Genomic DNA, 17,512 nt, shown 5'->3' with positions numbered 1-17,512 from the left:
TTGAAAAATATTACACAGGCTGGGTGCAGTGACGCAAGTCTGTGATCCCAGCTACTCAGGAGGCTGAGAGAGGAGGATCACAAGTTCAAGACCAGCCTCAGCAGCCTAGCAAGAGCCTGTTTCAAAATTAAAAATATGACTGGGGATGATGGTCAATGCTAGAGCGCCCCTGGGTTCAATCCTCAGTACCAGCAAATAGGAAAATATCAAAGGGATAATATTCTTCAGTTTTATGCTGTGCACCATTCTGAGGAGGGTGAAGGATCCTCCCTCTGTCCTGCATATACCTGTGCTGTACACTCGCTCCCCACAAGTGGCTTTGTAGTTGCCTTGGTTTTCAGATGGCCTGAGGCAGTATAGCGGCATTTTGTGTTCAAGTAGCCCTTAATTTACTTCATGGTAGCCCCAAAGCTCAAGAGTAGTGATAGCTGGCAATTTGGACATGCCAAAGAGAAGCTATGAAGTGCTTCCCTTGAATGAGAAGGCGCGGTGCCAGCATGGCTCAGGGACAGCGGGCTGTCAGGCTTGCCGGAGCCGCGTTTATGCCAGGCACCACACACACACACACACACACACACACACACAGAGGCGAAATAGCTCTGCAGAGCTCCAGACTCCTCTCTTCCCCTTTGCTCTTGCTGAAGTTGGGACCGTAAGACACAGGAGCCAGATTGGGACACTGAGGCCTGGAAGGGGAAGTCACACAGACCCCAGAATAGAGACAGGACAGCTACCGGAAAGGCACTCACACCCCATGCCAGGAGTCTCCCAGGACACCTGCCTCGTGCCTGGGGTTCGGAGCTGGGGCTCGGAGCTGGGGCAGTACGGGCCTAGAGGGGGACAGGAAGACGATGGGGCAGGAGGAGGTGCCCTGCTATGGGCAGCTTTGCCCCGCCCCCACTCTCCTTCCAGTCCCAAGTGAACTTTCCCCCAGATCCCAGGGTCCAGCCCCGCCCCAGCCTGAGCAGGCCGGGATTGGTTGGAGCTGGAGGGGGCGTGTTCTGGGCTCCAACAGACCCTGGTCCGCGGAGCAGGCTGAGCAGGTGGATTTCCAAGATAGACCAAGGGCGAACCGGAGCTGCCAGACATACCGGGAACTGTCCTCTAGACATGGCCCCGAACCCCCTCGGTCCCCAGCCCTGTGGTCCAGCAGGGGTGCAGACAGCCTAAACACCAACACCGCCACCCTATGGCTCACGCCTCGCCCCTGACCCAGGCTCAGCCGGCTGGCCCAGAGGCGGTGGAGACGGTGCCCCCGGCCGTGGACCTGGTGCTGGGCGCCTCGGCCTGCTGCCTGGCCTGCGTGTTCACCAACCCCCTGGAGGTGGTGAAGACGCGGCTGCAGCTGCAGGGGGAGCTGCAAGCCCGGGGCACCTACCCGCGGCCCTACCGGGGTCTCATGGCCTCTGTGGCTGCTGTGGCCCGCGCAGATGGGCTGAGGGGCCTGCAGAAGGGGCTGGCCGCCGGCCTCCTCTACCAGGGCCTCATGAACGGTGTCCGCTTCTACTGCTACAGCCTGGCAGGCCAAGCTGGCCTCACCCAGCAGCCAGGTGGCATCGTGGTCGCTGGCGCCGTGGCTGGGGCACTGGGAGCCTTCGTGGGGAGCCCTGCCTACCTGGTGAGTGCCTGCTCTCCACCCTGGGACTCGATCCCACAGGGACTTTGCAGTCACCAGGGCTTTGTGGCCCCACTAGGGTGGGGCAAGCTGGGTGGGGCTGCTGCCTGGGAATATCTGGCCCAGGCCTGGAATCCGTCCCTTGCCCTGACCCTTGCTCCCCTGGGGTCCCTACACTGCTGCTCCTGAACCAAGGAAGGGGGCAGAGGGTGGCAGTAGATGTGCCAGTTCAAACCTGGCTTGGTCCCGTTTCCTCTGCATGGCCTGGTGTGAGTTAAGAATGAGAGCTGGCACTGGGTGAGGCCTCCTGTCCTGGTCTGGGCACTCTGCAGTCACCATGTCACTCAGTCCTCCAGGAGTGACAAAACCTGGTCTCAGAGAAGGTTAAGTGACTTGCCCTGAGTCCCACCAAGATGCAACACAGGCAGACTGGAGTCTCGCCCTGGAGCCCAGGATGTACAGACCAGAGACATCTGGGTTTCAGGGACACACTGCAGAGGGCCCCTCCCACGACCAGCTGGCATTGCAGGCTCTGCCCCCTGCTCCCATAGGTCAAGACCCAGCTGCAGGCGCAGACGATGGCTGCGGTGGCAGTGGGGCATCAGCACCAGCACCAGGTGAGCCCCCGGCCCTGGACTCCCTGGACTGTTCCTGCTCCAGGCCGGGCGGAGCTGACCAGGGACCTCCCACCCTCTCCCCGCAGAGTGTCCTGGGTGCCTTGGAGACCATCTGGCGGCAGCAGGGCCTGCTGGGGCTGTGGCGGGGCGTGGGCGGGGCTGTGCCCCGAGTGATGGTGGGCTCGGCCGCCCAGCTGGCCACCTTTGCCTCCGCCAAGGCCTGGGTGCAGGAGCAGCAGGTGAGGGCTGGGGACTCCTTCCCCACAAAAAGTCCAGGGTGGTGACAGATGGGGCCCCTTGAGGAAGCTGGGAGCCCTGGCTCTGCCATCCATGTTGTGACCCTGAGCCTTGGGCCCAGCAGGAGTTGACAGCAGTGTGACCATGAGGCTGTGAAGGAGCTCAGGTGTTGGGCGGCATGGCCTCCTCCCTGACCAGCCCCTCCACCTTGTGTGCTGGGGGTCACCATGTGGGTGGATGAGGGCAGCTGCTGGGGTCAGATGTCTGTGCTGTCCCCACAGTGGCTCCCAGAGGACAGCTGGCTGGTGGCCCTGGCTGGAGGCATGATCAGCAGCATAGCGGTGGCTGCTGTCATGACCCCCTTCGACGTGGTCAGCACGCGGCTGTACAATCAGCCTGTGGATGGAGCTGGCAGGGTGAGCAGGGAACAGGGTTGGGGAGGATGTGGGGAGCTGGGATCAACCCCCCAATACACACAGGCACAGCAGAGCCTGGGGGACACATGTGGCACACACGCATGTCACCTAGGCTTGTTTGATGAGCAGCTGTGAACCAGGTACCGCCAAGCACTTCAACATCCAGCTATTATTCTTTTTCCTGAAGAGGAAATTGAGGCTCAGAGAGGTCAAGTGATTTGCCTGCAGTCACTCAGCTGCTAAGTGGGAGACTTGGGATTGGAATCATGGTCTTCCCATGGCACTGCCAGTCTCACAGATGTGCCCAAAACCAGGGTGCCCGTGTGCCTCTAGACAGGCTGAGAGCCCTGGCAGCGGGCTGTGTCTGCCTGAAGGAAGAGGCCTTCTTCCTAATGTCACAACCTACAGCATCACCTTTCTGCACCTGCCCCGCTGGGGACCAGTGCATTCTGATATACCAGCAGAAGCCCTGGACACACAGACATGCCAGTTTCCCAGTTGTGCCAGCTGGGGCCTCACAGCCCTTACAGTGACCCGTCCATGTCTATCCACAGGGCCAGCTGTATGGGGGCCTCGTGGATTGCTTGGTGAAGATCTGTCAACAGGAGGGACCCTTGGCGCTCTACAAGGGCCTGGGCCCTGCCTATCTGCGCCTGGGTCCGCACACCATCCTCAGCATGCTCTTCTGGGATGAGCTGCGGAAACTGGCCCGGCGGGGGGCCCAACACCAGGGCACCTAGGCCTCGTCCCCCACCCCACAGCCTGGCACGGCTTGACACTTGGCCAGAAGCGATGTCCTTCCTCCATGAGACCGGCCATCCCAGAGCAGACCACAGGCCCGGCCCTGCCACAGGTGGGGGCAGCGTGTGGACAACGGTGGCCCACCCAACCCACCCTGAGCATCTGCTCAGAGTGGCCCCTGTCCTTCTCTCTGAGTCCTGGCTGAATGACCTGGGTGAGCAGCACCGAGCCGAGTGACCGAACTGTCTCGGCCCCTGGGTCCCCAACAGCAGCGAATCCAGCGAACCCTCCTTCACTTCTGCAGCTGAGACTGGTGTGGGGACGCAGGGCTGTTCACTAGGGCTGCCCTGAAGGGGCCACGGACTCAGGGGCTTGAACTGGGAACTCGTTTTCTCCCACCTGGAGGCCTGAAGTCTGAGATCGCAGGGCCGCCGCTTGGTCCTCCTTCCTCTCCACGCTGGGGCCGGAGCCCAGGGCCTCGCTGCACCACATCCGAGCCCAGGGCTGGGTTCTCCTGACCTCTCCCCCTGGCTAGCAACCAACTGCCATCTCCCTGGGTCCCTCATAGGTGTCCCCTGGTGTAACTGTGTCCTAATGTCCTCTTACAAGGACGCAGGTCACATTGCTCTCGGGCCCACTCCAGTGACCTCACCTTTACTAAAGGATGATTAGCCCTGTCTGCACTGCAGGCCCATCCCAAGTCCTGGGGGTGGGGCCTCAGAGTATGCGCGGGACCAGGGGATATAGGGACGCGATTCAGCCTAGACCTCACCTGAGAGCTGGCGCTGAGACCCCGCAGTTGCACATGTTCGGATGATTCCGAAAGGAAGCTCAGGGAGCCTGTGGTTCAGACCAGGAGGCTGAGGTCCAGGAAAGGGATGGCTGCCCAGGTGAGTGGCGGGCACAGCCAGGGACAGGGCCAACAGCAGGCCCCGGCCCTTCCTCCAGCAGCAGCCACACTCCTACCACAGGCCTGAACTGACCTTGGCACTGCCGAGGGAACCCCAGCTCCCTGGCCGGCAGGACTGGCCTGGTTGGTGCAGCCTCCCCGGAATCCCTGGGTGTGAAGATCGGGCCCTGGAGGCAGCCCCACTGCACACTCCAAACAATAAAGGTTTCTACTTTGTTTACCTCAAGGACTTCCTCCACCGCAGCCTCCGTTGCCCCACCCCTGAGTCCCCACCAGGACCACCTGCTCCCATCTGGGAAGGGAGCCCAAGAAGGGTTTCCAGTGGCCAGCCCCACCCTGCCTGGCCAGGCAAGGCTGCCACCTAGTGGACACGGGCGGGGGGGGGGAATATCAGGATGGGCAGCCGGGGGCCCAGGCAGGGGAGGGTTCAGGCAGGGGAGGGCTCGGGCAGGACCCCAGCCCAGGCTGCCAGAGATTGGAGGCCGCCTGCTGAAAGGGCGGAGCCAGAGCTGAGGCTTCAGGAAGCTGGGCCACCAGCCCTCGTGGGAAAGCCACGCTCAGCATGGGGGAGGCCCCAGACCTCAGGATAAGGGGGCAGAGCCTAACCTCAGGCCCTAGGGGAGAGGTCCCAGACCTCAGGCTGTGGGGGAGGGAGCCCCTACTTCAACCCCTAGGATGAGAGGAGAGGCAGGGCAGGCGGAGGCCCGGGGGCTTCAGGAAAGCACGGTATGGCCAAGCTCTCTGGGAGGGTAAGGCAAGTGGACACCAGACTTTATCAGGCACAGAGACTGGAGCCCAGCCCAGGGACACCCCTTCGCCACCCCAGGCTGCTGTGGAGCCAGCTGGGCCTTACACTCCTGCAAGCAGCCCAGAGGGTTAACGCCCCAGCTCTCCTCCCTCCCTGGGCCTTTGACCCTCCCGGCTCCTCCCCTGCCCTCCACTGACACCTTTGGCCAGTGGCGTCATTATTGGGTCCGTCCCTGTGCAGACCTGGCTGGAGGCTGGGGCCAGGTCCGGCTGCCATGTTCTCCCTCCGCTCCTGGCTCCCCTCCCTGGAGTGGGGCTCCAGCCTCCTGGACAGCCTCCTGCAAGGTGAGCCCCTCCTCCGTGCCACCTGCCCCCCCCCCCAGCCGTCCCCTCCCTCCCTCCCTCCCAGCCCACACCTGCTGCCTCCCCGCCCCCCTGCAGGCCTCGTGGGGGCCTTCGGTGTCTCCGTCCTGAACAGCCTCCTGAAAGTCTACTTTTTTGTGGGCTGTGCCAAGTGAGTGCCCACGCCCCATCCCACTGGAGTCCCTCCACCGTCCTCCCTGGCCTCCTCCCTGGGGCCTCGCAACCCTTCCTGAGGCCCGGGAGGGTGGTCTTGCTCCTCTGCCCACTCTCCTCCACAGTGACCCTAAGCGGCAGCCCGAAAAGGAGCGGCTGCGGGCCCAGTGGGCCTGGCTGGAGGCCCTGCACCTGGCCGGGCTGGCTCTGTTCCTGACCGTGGTGGGGTCCCGGGTGGCCGCCCTGGTGGTGCTCGAGTTCTCCCTCCGGGCTGTGTCCACGCTGCTGTCTTTGGGCAAGGTGAGGCTGGGGGTCCCTGCAGGCCCTCGTGTCACCCCTGGAACAGGGAAGCTGGGCCCCCTTTTCCCTAAGATGGAGAAGAGGCTGCGGGTGGTTCCCTCGGGTTTTGATGGCCCAGATCCCAGTCCCCAGCACATCGGGACAGTTCCGTGACCTGAGCTTCCCGCGTGCCAGGCCCTGCACTAAGTACTCCGAGGCTACGTCTCATTTGATGCTCACGGCCATGGGGTCCCTGTGACCCTCATCGGCTCATCCATGGCCAACATCCAGCGTCAGATGTGACAGCAGCTCTTGGAGGCTGGGACGCGGGCGAGAGGAAGGGTCCCGCAGGGGCTCGGCCTGAACCAACAGGCTCTCTTTGGGAACGGTCCCAAGGTCCCTGGGGGCTCTGGCCTCCCACAGAGTGGAGCCTTTGCCACCTGCCGGCCACCCTCCTCCTGTCGGCCCCAGCAGGGCTCCCGGAGCGCAGAGCGGCTGCAGCTGTTCCTGCTGAGCCAGTTCTCGTTGGGCTGCGGGCTGGCCTGCGCCCTGAGCGTCCTGCAGGAGGGCGCCCCGCACAGCACCCTCAACCTGCTGCTGAGCCTCGGGCTGGCCGCGCTGCTCAGCTCAGGCGCCCGGCGCCTCCACCACCACGTCTGCCGCCTCTACGAGCTGCACAGCGCCCAGCACTACTGCGGGGTCTGCCTGGGCCTGCTGGCCGGGGCTCATGGCCTTCCTCGGCTGCTGGGCCGGGCCCTGGCCGTGGCCTTTGCCGTGGGCGACCTGGCGGCCGTGGTCCTCATCAACCAGGACTTCCTGAGCACCTCGGAGGCCGTGCGCTTCTGGACCCCACTCACCATCTGCTACACGCTGCTGGTCATCCACATGCAGGGTGAGGGCCCAGGGGCGGGGTTCCTCTGATTGCAGGCACAGCCCACTGTGTGGCCCAGCCGCGGGCCCAGCCCTGTCATCCCAGGGCACCGACCCAGGGGCAGAAGGCGCACAGGCCACTCAGGGCAGATTCAGCCTGCCGGGGAAGCCCCGAGGAGCGAGTGCCTGGTTTGGTCTCCAAAGCTGGGCAGGGCCCTCTGAGAGGTGAGGCTGAGGGGGACTGTGGGCAGAGAGTCACATGTGCCAAAGCCCAGACTGAGGAGGGCACCGTACCATCAAACCATGGACAGAAGGCCAGTGCAGCTGTCAACCAAAGGGCACTGGGAAGCGGTGAGGCTGGCCAGTTTTTTTTTTTTTTTTTTCTTTTTGCTAAAAGTTGCTGAGACTGGCCTCAAACTTGCTATCCTCCTGCCTTAGCCTCCAAGTTGCTGGATTACAAGTGTGTGCCACCACGTCTAGCCTGCTTTGTTTCCTTTTATGTTGGTTCCTAGGATTGAGCTCTGGGGCACTTAACTACTGAGCCACATTCCCAGCCCTGTTTTGTATTTTATTTTTCACTGAGTTGCTTAGCACCTCGTTGCTGAGGCTGCCTTTGAACTCGAAATCCTTCTGCCTCAGGCTTCTGAGCTGTTGAGATTACAGGCTGTGCTTAGGTTCTTAAGAGCCTAACTGAAGGCCCTGGCCAGCCAGGTTGGGCGGTCTGCTGAGAGACCACTGCAGGGTTCCCAGCAGGGGAGAGTGCTGTGGTCTGATCTGGTCTCTAGGGAAGAGCCCTGGCTGAAGAATAGAGATAGTATAGGAAAGGCAGGGGGAGGGAGGTGTTCAGGCAGCGAGAACTGCAAGTGCAAAGGCCCTGGGTTGGGAATAAGCCTGGCAAACTCCATGAACTAAAAGGAAGCCAGGATGGTTGGGGTAGTGAGCAGGATCAAGTTAGAGACACGGTGACGTTGGGAGTGGGCTGAGGCCAAATCAGGCAGGATCTGGTAAGGCCCAGGTCTGGGTTTGGATTTTCAAATGCAGAAGAAAGTCCTGAGAAGGTTGTAAACAGAGGGATGATTTCATCTCCTGGACATGTTTAGAAGGTCACTTTAGCAGGTCAGTAGACACTGGATGGTAGGGGCAGGGACAGAAGCCAAAGGACTGGGGGTGTAACTTGGTGGCAGAGCGCTTGCCTAGCATGCAGGAGACCCTGAGTTCCATCCTCAGCCCCAAGAAAATAAAGAACAGGAGCCCTAGGAGGAGCTGCCTGGGGAGGTGGCCTGGACCCAGAGGAGCCATGGGAGTTGGGGACGTGCGTGGAGGACTGGGCTTGCTGAAGGATCAGACGTCGCTGTGTGGGAAAGAGAATCGGGTCAACCCCGCAACTGCGGGGCTCTGTCCTGGGCCAGTGGGAGGCCAGCAGGTGGACGGGCAGCCCTGGCCGGCGTGCCCAGCACCCTGTGGGTGCTCAGAGAGAGGGGTGGATGGAGGGGGCAGCAAGGGGAGGCGAGAGCTGAGAGGCCCATGTGGCTCCAGCGGACGTCTGAGTGGGGCCTGGTGCGCGGCAGGCGGTGACAGGTGCACCCCTCCCACAGAGGAGCAGCGGCAGCAGCGCTTCAGCCTGCAGAGCCAGGTGCAGACGGTGCTGGTGCGCATGGGCGGCCTCTTTGTACTGCTGCTGACCGTCGGCCGCTGGATGGACCTCCTGGGCATCCTCGTCTCCCTGCTGGGCGAGCTCTGGTGCCTGGTGGGCGTCCGCGCCCTGCTTGACCTTTGCCAGATCCAGGTGAGCTCCATGCACCCCGGGTCCCCCAGGCCCGAGCACCCTGCCCCAAACAGTCCCTGGCGCCTCCAGAGGCCCAAGGTGAAAGAGAGCCAGGGTGACCTCTCTTGGTGGAGGGCGGAGGGAGCTGAGATCTCTCCTGCCCCGTCCCGTGCCAGCCTGAGTCGTCCCCTAGGTCACTAGGAACGCCCACGGCCCGCAGCAGCCTGCACTCAGAGGCCCCGGGGGAGGAGGGTCTGGGATGAGTGGGGGTCTGAGGCCCCCAGGGGGAGGGGAAGTGGGTGGCCTCTTGATCCCCTCCCCCGCCTTCCCCAGGGCTTTCCGTCCCAGACGCCTTCAGCACCAGCTGCCAGCCAGCCCCTGCCCTCCACACCCCCTGGGTCCCAGAAGACCGCCCCCTCCTGACCTGTCTCAGGCCCGCAGGGGCTGACCAGCAAGGCCTGACCTTGGGACACTGCCTGGAGACACAGCCACAGGGCTGGCCCCCACCCCCTGGAGGAAGGGGAGGGTTGGGGGATGGGGGCCCTGGAGGCCCTGAGTTAACCCTTCCCTGATGGGCAGTGACTGACTTCTTGCCAGGGTTGGGAGGATGGGGGCCAACCGCATCCTCAGGTTGGTTGACCCCTTTACCCCTCCATGAACAATAAAGATGATGATTTTCTTTTTTAAAGAATTCTTTTAGTTGTACATGAACACAATACCTTTACTTTACTTATTTATTTTTATGTGGTCCTGAGGATCGAACCCAGGGCCTCGCCTGTGCTAGGTGAGCGCTCTACCTCTGAGCCACAACCCCAGCCCCTAAATATGATTTTCTTAAAGTGCTCAGAATCTCAAAGACACAGAAAGGGAAAGAGGTTTTCAGAAGCCACACAGCAATTGGAGTCCTGGGGTAGGCTCCTCAGGGCTGGCTCAGGCTCAGTGTGTTCCTGGGGAACAGGGCTCCTTGCAGACAGAGGAAGGGCGCCCAGGGGTGGCGTGGAGGGTGTAGTATTGAGGTGGCCAAGGAGGTGGGAGGCTGGACACATAGTCTGGCACCCACCTGCAGTCTTAGGTGGACAGTGTCCCATCCCACACTGAGAACCAGCTGGAGAGGGCCCCCTAAGGCCTCTTGTGCTCTTGGGTGCCCTGGATACAGCCTGCCCTGAATCCCAAGACTGTCTTGTATAAGACCATGAGGATCCTTCCCATCTCATTCCTGTTCAGGGCCAAGATCAGGGAGACCAACGCTCTGGGCACAGCTCCTCTGCCTGCCTTCCTATGGCGCTCTCTGAGCCTGTGGGAAGAATTACTACCAGGTGTGGGGGCTTACCTCGAGCCGGGTACTTTTTTTATCCCCTTTCATTTTGTCCTCAACCCCAAGAGGCCATAACTGTTATCTCTTTTTACAGATTTAGAAGCCAAGGCCCAGAGAGGTTAAAGAACTTGCTCAAGGGCACACAGGAGGGAGTAAGCTTCAGGATTTGAATGCAGGCAGTCTGACTCCAGGGCACAAGTGCTTTGTGGGTTCCTGGCTCCCTCTTCTGGTTGGAGATGTGGGATCCAGGAAGTGAACAGGGCCGGCCTGCTCTGGAATGTGGTTCTGGCTACCTTTTGTCCAGGGTTAGCCTGAGGCCCCTGGACAGGCAGGACATCCAGTCCACAGGGTGATTGGGTTTCTTGGGGATCAAGGGCCCCCACTCAGGGTACTGAGGAACCCCACTGCCATCAGCCTCCACGGGTGGGAGAGTCAAGGTCGTCTGGGCTTGGCAGGGAAGAGCTGAAACCTGGAGAAGGAAACCACCCTGGCCACCTGGGGGCTGCTGCTTGGGAGCAGGTGGGTCGGGGTGGTCTTGAATTCTCCACTCCGCACTCCGTGTTGGGATTCAGGACAGGCTCTACCCAGGGCTGGACCCGGAGGTTTCCACCCGTTCCCCCATGAATGGCCGCCCTTGGACAGCTAGGGCACAACCCTCCCCCAGGACAGAACCCAGAGCCCCCTTCCCTCTGGGCAGGAAACCCGCGGGGTGTCGGCGGAAATGACTCAGCTGGGTGGGAACAGGGCCAGCCCCCGCCAAGCCCAAACTGGACTCTGGGCTCCAACCAGGGCTGGGTGTTTTTGCTGGAAGGTGACCCAGTCTCTTAGGCCCTGGCACAGACTGGGACCCATTGGGGACAGGGTTTGGGGGGTGGCGACTGGACCCAGAAGTCTTTTCCCTTTTATGGGCACAGAGACTGTTTTCCAAACAAAGCCATCTGATTTTTAGACCCTTGTCAGACACAAAATAATTCTCACAAAATAATTTGATAAGAAAAGAATTCTATTCCAGCCCCGGGTCCCAATCTTTCAGTGAGGCGTTCAGCAAATCTCCACACCAATGGAGTGAAGATGGCCTTAGGTCCCCAGGGCTTGGGGCAATCTGAACCAGGGTCTGGGTGAAACCTGAGGGCCAGACTGGTTCTCCCCCAGGGACCCCGGGGCTCCGGCTCTCCGGCTCTCCGTGGGGTGACATCCTTCTGAACAGACGGGGCTGGGACTCAGGGCAGAGCACCTGCCTGACAGGCGCAGGCCCTGGGTTCCCCTCCCAGATGGCAGAGATAAAGACCAGGTGAGGCCAGGGTCCCCAGTCCCTGCTTAGAGTAGGTGGTGCCTGGGGTGAGCTGGCCTGCCCCTCCTGAGACCCCCGGGGGTCCTGCGCTCCTTCACTTACTCCTTCAGTCAGTGGCTGCTGGGCAGCTGTGTGGCCAGAATGCTGAGGTGATGGATGGACCGCTGAATGGACCTCCTGGGCACAGCCCTGGCCTCACGGAGGTCCCCCTGCAAGGACAGAAACAAGGTGATAGCAAGTGGTAACTAGAACTGCTGGAGAGGCCTCAAGCTGGGTAAGGGGTGAGGGCGCATGACGGGCGCCAGGCTGTCTCTGTTACGCATGCTGTGTAACAAATAGCCCCAGAAATCAGCATTAAAACAATGGACACTTATTGTCTTGCTTTTTCTTTGACTCGGGAATCTGGGTGCAGCTCAGCTGGACCGTCTGGCTCAGAGTTTCTCGCCGGTTGCACTCAGGGGTCAGCTGGGGCTGCAGTGCCATCAAGGCTGGGGACTTCCCGCAACTCCTTGTCCCAGAACATGGCAGCTGGATTCCCTCAGAGGGAGCAAGGGACAACCCAATACTGACAGTGCATCCCAGTGTCTTTGCCATATTCTAAGTAAGTCTGGTCTCCATCAACCTCTGAACTGCCACATGGTGAATCCCAGGAGGTAGGGTCCTGGGGACAGTTCAGAAGCTGCCTTCCTTGGAGGGCCACTTTGAGGTGAGGAGGATATTTGTGCGGAGTGTGGGAGCGAGCCAGGCAAGAAACCGAGGGAAGACTGTCAAGGGCTGAGGGATCAGCAGGAGCAAAGGCCCTGGGGCAGGAGCAGCGCTGGAGCATTATGGAAGCCTCACAGAGGACTCGGTTGCAGGAGGGCAGGGCCAGACCACTCAGGGACAAAACCAGTGTTGGGATTTTTTTCCCCGTGTTGGGAGCCAGGGGAGGGTTTTATTCATGGAAGTGACTAAAGCTGATGCACACTTTCAAAGGATTCCTCTCAAAGCTGCTTTTGGAATAGACAGTTTGGAAACAGGACAACCAGTCTGGGAGCACCTGGAATCACCCCGGTGAGATGATAGGTTCACAGGCCAAGGCGGGTGGCTGAAGCCCGCGGGGGTCTTAGGACTCCAGAGTGGTCGGAGGGACTGGGAAGGGTGGGCGTGGCTGTCACTGAGGTGGGCAAATCCATTTTAAGGACCCCTTTAGGAAAAATCATATGAAACTCTTCTGAAGAGGGATATTTATTTGGAATGAGAAAGGAAAGCACAATCAATTATTGGAGACTCAGAGACTTGAGTCCTTCCTCCTGACATCTCTCTGGGTAGTGTGCCAGGAACATTTCAAGGAAATGCTTCCCGAGCAGAACTTGGCCCCGCTCCCTGCCTACAACACTCCATAGCTCCCAGCAGCCCCCAGTCCTCACAGGAGCCAGGACATCCTGAGCCTGGGTTTCATTAGCTTCTCAGTCAGGTCACCCTGGGGTAAGAGAGAAGTGAGAGGGCAACGGGCAGCCCCAGGGGCCAGCCCATCCTACTTTTGGAAGGAGGGGTCTCAGGGATTCGAGGTGGGGGTGGATATTACTGGGAGCAGAGGTTCCCAATAGGATGGGGCTCCAGGAGGAGGAGGCTGGGATTGGTGAGGGAACAGGGTCTCTGCCGAGGCAAATAACTGAGAACTGGGGGTCTCTAGGACCCTCCCATGCGGCTGACACCAGAATTCTTTGCTCTCTGCGGCAGAGGGGCTCTGGCCCACAGGCCCACGCCAGGGAAGCGCTCCCAGTCCTGAGCCTCAGGGACCCTCCTGGCCCTCCAACACTGTCACCCCTCTCTGGAGCCTGTACTGGCTCTGGACAGAGGCCATGGAATCAGCCTCCCAGAGCTGGCTCAGCCTCCAGCCCGGAGGAGATTAAGGCCCAGACACTAGTCACTGCCAGGTCTGGGGAAGCTGGGGACCCTGCTGGGTGAGGCAGGGGACACAGGCCTGGGGCCTGGGGTGGGGATGGCCAGGTCACATCCCCCTGGGCTTTTGAACACTTCCCTACGAACTTGGTCCAGTAGGTAAAGAAAGGGGCCTGGATTGAACAAAGCGCACTCACTAGTGGACGTGGCCTTGAGCGAGTCACTCTGTGCCCGGGTCCCCCTTTGCTGAGATATTGGAGAAGATGAGGAGGTAGGATACTAAGCCTGGACCCTGACCAGGGCCTCTAGAGCCCCACAGTGGACACAACTCAGCTTCAGCACGCCCTTCTGAGGGGAAGGGCCAGGGAGCACTTTGAGGAAGGAGACCCTGCCCAGGCGGGAGGCAGAGGCAGGGGCCATGTCAGAGGGGACAGGGAGGAAGAGGCCAGACCTCCCCTCTGCCGCCTCCCCCAGGCTTCTCCCCGGGGGACAGCTGAGTCCCTGGCAGTTCGTCATTCATGGGCCAACTCCCCGTCAGGAATTGCTTTTTTTTCTTCTCTTTTTTGCACTGGGGATGGAACCAGGGGCGCTCCCCACGAGCCACGTCCCCTGACGTTTTTATTTTTTATTTGAAGACAGGGTCTCACTAAATCGCCGAGGCTGGTCTTGAACTTGCCCTCCTCCTTCCTCAGCCTGGCCACCCTGGAGGAGCGTTCTCCTGGCTGTAGGACCCGGCCTTCTCACGGCCTCGCAGGGAGCGGATGCAGGTCTGCCTCCCCAGGACAAAGCTGAGGTTGAGGCGGAGCAGGAGTAAGTGACTTCCTCAGGGTCGTGGGTCACAGGAGACCAGGGAACTGCAGCTCCAACCCTCAGTTGGTTCTTGTGTCCAGATGAAAACCTCCGAGTCAGACGCAAAAAGCCAAGTGAGAGACTTTATTCTGAGTGAAAGGTGAAGGAGGCCGCAAACCAAGAGCTCGAGAGAGGGGCTGGGGGGGGGGACCTCCAAGCAGAGATGAGCGGGAAACAGCGCTGCGTCCCCCTTTGCTGCTGGTGACCTTGCCAGGAGAGCCAGGCGCCCTCTGCCAGCTTCCTCAGTCACTAGTTTATCCCCTCCTTCAAGTCGGGCAGGGGGATTTGACCCGAGTTGGTCCTCTTCACAACCATCAAGGTGACCATCCCGTGGGGTGGGGGCTCCCTCCACAAGTCAGTCCCCGCCAGCCTGGGCTGCTGCAGGAAGGTCTCTCCTGAAATACACTGAGGAGCCCACGGCCTGCTGGGAGCCATCAGCCAAGTAGGTATGACAAATTCCTTGCCAGCTTACTCCCATGCTGTCTAGTGGAAGGACTTCTGAAAGGTGACCTTGCTCAAGGACCAGGGCAGGATCCGTGTTTAGGGTGTTCCCCCTTTAGAATAGGGCGTATCCTGCTGCTGAGTTCCTCTTGAGTGCTTAGGGTCAGACAGTATATTTTGGGAGACAGAAGCCCATGTGGAGTGGATTTGGGCAGAGAGTGGATTTTGGGAGAGAGTGGATTTGGGCAGAGAACGTGGATTCCCCCAGAGCGTGTTTGTAGACGGCCGGTGTGAGATCGGGAATAAAGAATTGCTGTTTGAATCTACAAGCTGTGTGGAGACTCGTGATTTGTGCCCAGCCAGAGACTGTGGCAACGGCCCTCGATCCTGACCGTGGGATGACCTCAGGGGACCCTGCCAGGGCTGACCCATGGCCCTTTCTTTATCTTTCTCCCTTTGTTTCCACCTGTTTGTTCTCAGGGTTAGGACACTGGGGTTCACTAAAGGCACATCGCAAGGCAGCGGCCTTGGGATGCAGCCGTGGGATGTACAGAAGCCCCAAGCCCTCTAGAACCTTCAGTAGAGTCTTAAGAGTGGTGACAAGCTGGGCACGATGGCACACACCTGTGATCTCAGCATCTAGGGAGGCCGAGGCAGGAGGATCCTGAGTTCAAAGCCAGCCTCAACAATGGTGGGGCTCTAAGCAACTCAGTGAGACCCTGTCTCTAAATAAAATACAAAATAGGGCTGGGGATGGAGCTCAGAGGTTGAGTGCCCCTGAGTTCAATCCCTGGTACCCCACCCCCTAAATAAAAGTGATGATAGTGCAGAGCTTGAGCCTGGTGCAGTGGCACTCACACATAGTCCCTGCAACTTGGGAGGCTGAGGCAGGAGGATTGCAAGTTCGAGGCTACCCTCAACAGCTTAGTGTCTCAAAATACAAAAACTGTCTCAAAATACAAAAAGGTCTAAGGATGGAGCTCAGTGGTCCAGCACCCTGGTTCCGTCTCCAGGCCTGGAAAAAAAGAATCTTCACAAGGGGGCCACAAAGCGCTGCTGGCCCTGGGCTGTGGGAGAAAGGGAGCTCAGAGAAAACAGCAGAGCTGGAATCCCTCAGATACTGATGGGTACTGGGGCCACCCTGTGGGAACTCCCACTGTCCTGTCCTGCCCAGCACAGGGCCCTGCCCACAGGGGTGCTCAGGACTGCTCTGAGGCCTAGCAGGCAGGCTGCAGGACAGACACCAGAGGGGTGCTCTCCACCCCCTGCACTTCCCGCAACAGCCTGGGCTGGCGGCTCCCTCAGGCTCCCTCAGACAGCAGAGAAGCCTGCCCAAGGCAGAGTGGAGGCTTCCCGGGTCTCCTGCCCTGAACTAAAGCTCCAGACACAGGCTAGAGTGACACGGGAATCCTCAGCGCTGTGGGCCACACCCAGGTGTGCCCTTTCCTCCCTGTGTCCCCACCTTCTGTAAAGGGAAGCCTGCACCCACCGTGCGCTGCCCAGGTCACAGGTAGGAAAGGCCTCCCCAGGGAGGGATAGAGGGTCCAAGGTCACAGTCAGCACCAGAGCTGTTCAGCCAGGTCGGACCTCAAAGCCCCTGTCCTCCCCCACTCCCTGGCTCCTACCCATCGCAGGTTAAGTGCCACCTCCTCAGAGAGACCCTCGCCCCATCCCGCCCATTTTTCTGTCTCAGTCCCTTCCTTCATGGCACAGTGTAATCAGCAATTGTGATATTAATTTCCTTTATAGCCGCCATCTCCCCACCTCCCTGTAAGTTCTGTGGCGACAGGACTGATGGCATCTGGATTGGTTCCGCTGGCTCCTGACTCATCTCCCCCATGCAGGAAGTGCCTAGCCAGTGTCCATGGTCAAAGCCCTCCACTGTGGACGGCAGGGGCCGAACGCCCCGCAGCCCGGATGGTAGCAAACCTCGCTGCTGCCCTGGACCTTGTCCCTCAGCCTCTCTCCCACCAGCTTCCTGCCACCCAGGGTCTCAACACTAGTGGAAGATGGAGGCCCTTGCCTGCCCGGGGCATCTGGGTTGGGAGAAGGCTGATCAGAACCGGGAGGGAGGAGGGAGAAGGTTCTGGGAGCTGGCAGACAAAGGGCGTGTTTTCTGCCCAGCGCACTTCCTGGGTTTCCATTGCAGGAAGTCTGGCACCTGCCTATCGGGGACACTGATCCTGGGGCTGGTGTGGGAGCCTCAGCTTGGGCGGGCTCCTGTATCTGGAGCAGCAGCTGAGGGAAGTGGCCAGGGGTGCTGGGCAGTTGGTGAGCAGCGCAGCTGCGTCCCACACTCCCCTCAGTGGTCTAGAGGGGACCCAGGGGACACCCTAGACTGAGTCACTGTGGCCTGACGCAAGCCCCCAAGTCAACCCTTCAGGGCCTCATTGTCCCATTTGGCAGTGCAGGTGAGGTAGCTTTAGGGAATGCCACGGAGGTGCCCACTCCCGGGCACCTCCCCTGTGACCTGACTGAAATAGGCCTCCGGGTCACCCAGCTGCAGCAGAAGTGTCTGAAACCCTGGGTGCTGCCTCCCATCCGTGCCTTCAGTGGCTCCTCCATCCTTCAGGAGGAGGCTGGGCCTCCTAACAGTGCTACAGAGTGGCCGCCTTGCCAGGCCGGAAGGAGCCACAGGCCACGGGTGGCCTCATCTGCAGTGGGTAGCTCTCATCACCTTGCGTGGCCTGTCTCGCACCCCAGAACCCGCGGAGCAGCGTACCTAGGGGCACCCACGGTCTGTTTTGAATCCAGCTCTGCTTGGCCTTGAGCCTCTGGGGCTTCAGTCCTGCAGGAATCCTCAGCACCCAGGGCTGGGGGGTTGAAACGAGAGCCCTGCACCTGGGCACACTGGACCTCTGTAAGTGGCAGCTACTGTTGGTCGCGGCCTTTGTTGTTGCAGAGGCTGTGAGGATCAAACGGGAAAGGGTGACAGGGGTGGCTCTCCGAGGGGGGGGGTGAAGGCTCGGGGAGGACGGAAACAGGTACCCAGGCAAACCCCTCCTGAATTCCATCAAGG

At 60.4% G+C, this 17,512-nt stretch overlaps 2 protein-coding genes across 5 annotated transcripts; both read left to right on the top strand.

The window, feature by feature from the left end:
• The first annotated feature begins 938 nt into the window (after nucleotides 1–938).
• On the top strand, nucleotides 939–4,762 carry Slc25a34 (solute carrier family 25 member 34). 4 transcript variants are annotated; one of them, XM_076863336.1, is made up of 5 exons: nucleotides 942–1,618; nucleotides 2,100–2,232; nucleotides 2,319–2,471; nucleotides 2,751–2,885; nucleotides 3,440–4,762. In XM_076863336.1, the coding sequence occupies exons 1-5, from the start codon at nucleotides 1,190–1,192 to the stop codon at nucleotides 3,577–3,579; spliced, it is 990 nt and encodes a 329-aa protein (XP_076719451.1). In that variant the 5' UTR covers nucleotides 942–1,189; the 3' UTR covers nucleotides 3,580–4,762. The 4 variants fall into 4 exon arrangements, with proteins under 4 accessions (XP_076719453.1, XP_076719451.1, XP_076719454.1 ...); XM_076863337.1 differs by having other exon boundaries at nucleotides 950–1,618; nucleotides 2,167–2,232; XM_076863338.1 differs by lacking the exon at nucleotides 2,319–2,471 and having other exon boundaries at nucleotides 939–1,618.
• A 796-nt stretch (nucleotides 4,763–5,558) lies between these two features.
• Tmem82 (transmembrane protein 82) lies at nucleotides 5,559–9,523 on the top strand. The gene is made up of 6 exons (XM_076862644.2): nucleotides 5,559–5,628; nucleotides 5,725–5,797; nucleotides 5,925–6,099; nucleotides 6,553–6,970; nucleotides 8,544–8,734; nucleotides 9,047–9,523. The coding sequence occupies exons 1-6, from the start codon at nucleotides 5,559–5,561 to the stop codon at nucleotides 9,134–9,136; spliced, it is 1,017 nt and encodes a 338-aa protein (XP_076718759.2). The 3' UTR covers nucleotides 9,137–9,523.
• Nucleotides 9,524–17,512: the final 7,989 nt, after the last annotated feature.

This window comes from Callospermophilus lateralis, chromosome 7 (assembly GCF_048772815.1).
Source record: "Callospermophilus lateralis isolate mCalLat2 chromosome 7, mCalLat2.hap1, whole genome shotgun sequence".
In the NCBI taxonomy this organism is placed as follows: Eukaryota; Metazoa; Chordata; class Mammalia; order Rodentia; family Sciuridae; genus Callospermophilus; species Callospermophilus lateralis.
This window is presented reverse-complemented; position numbering and strand designations above follow the sequence as displayed.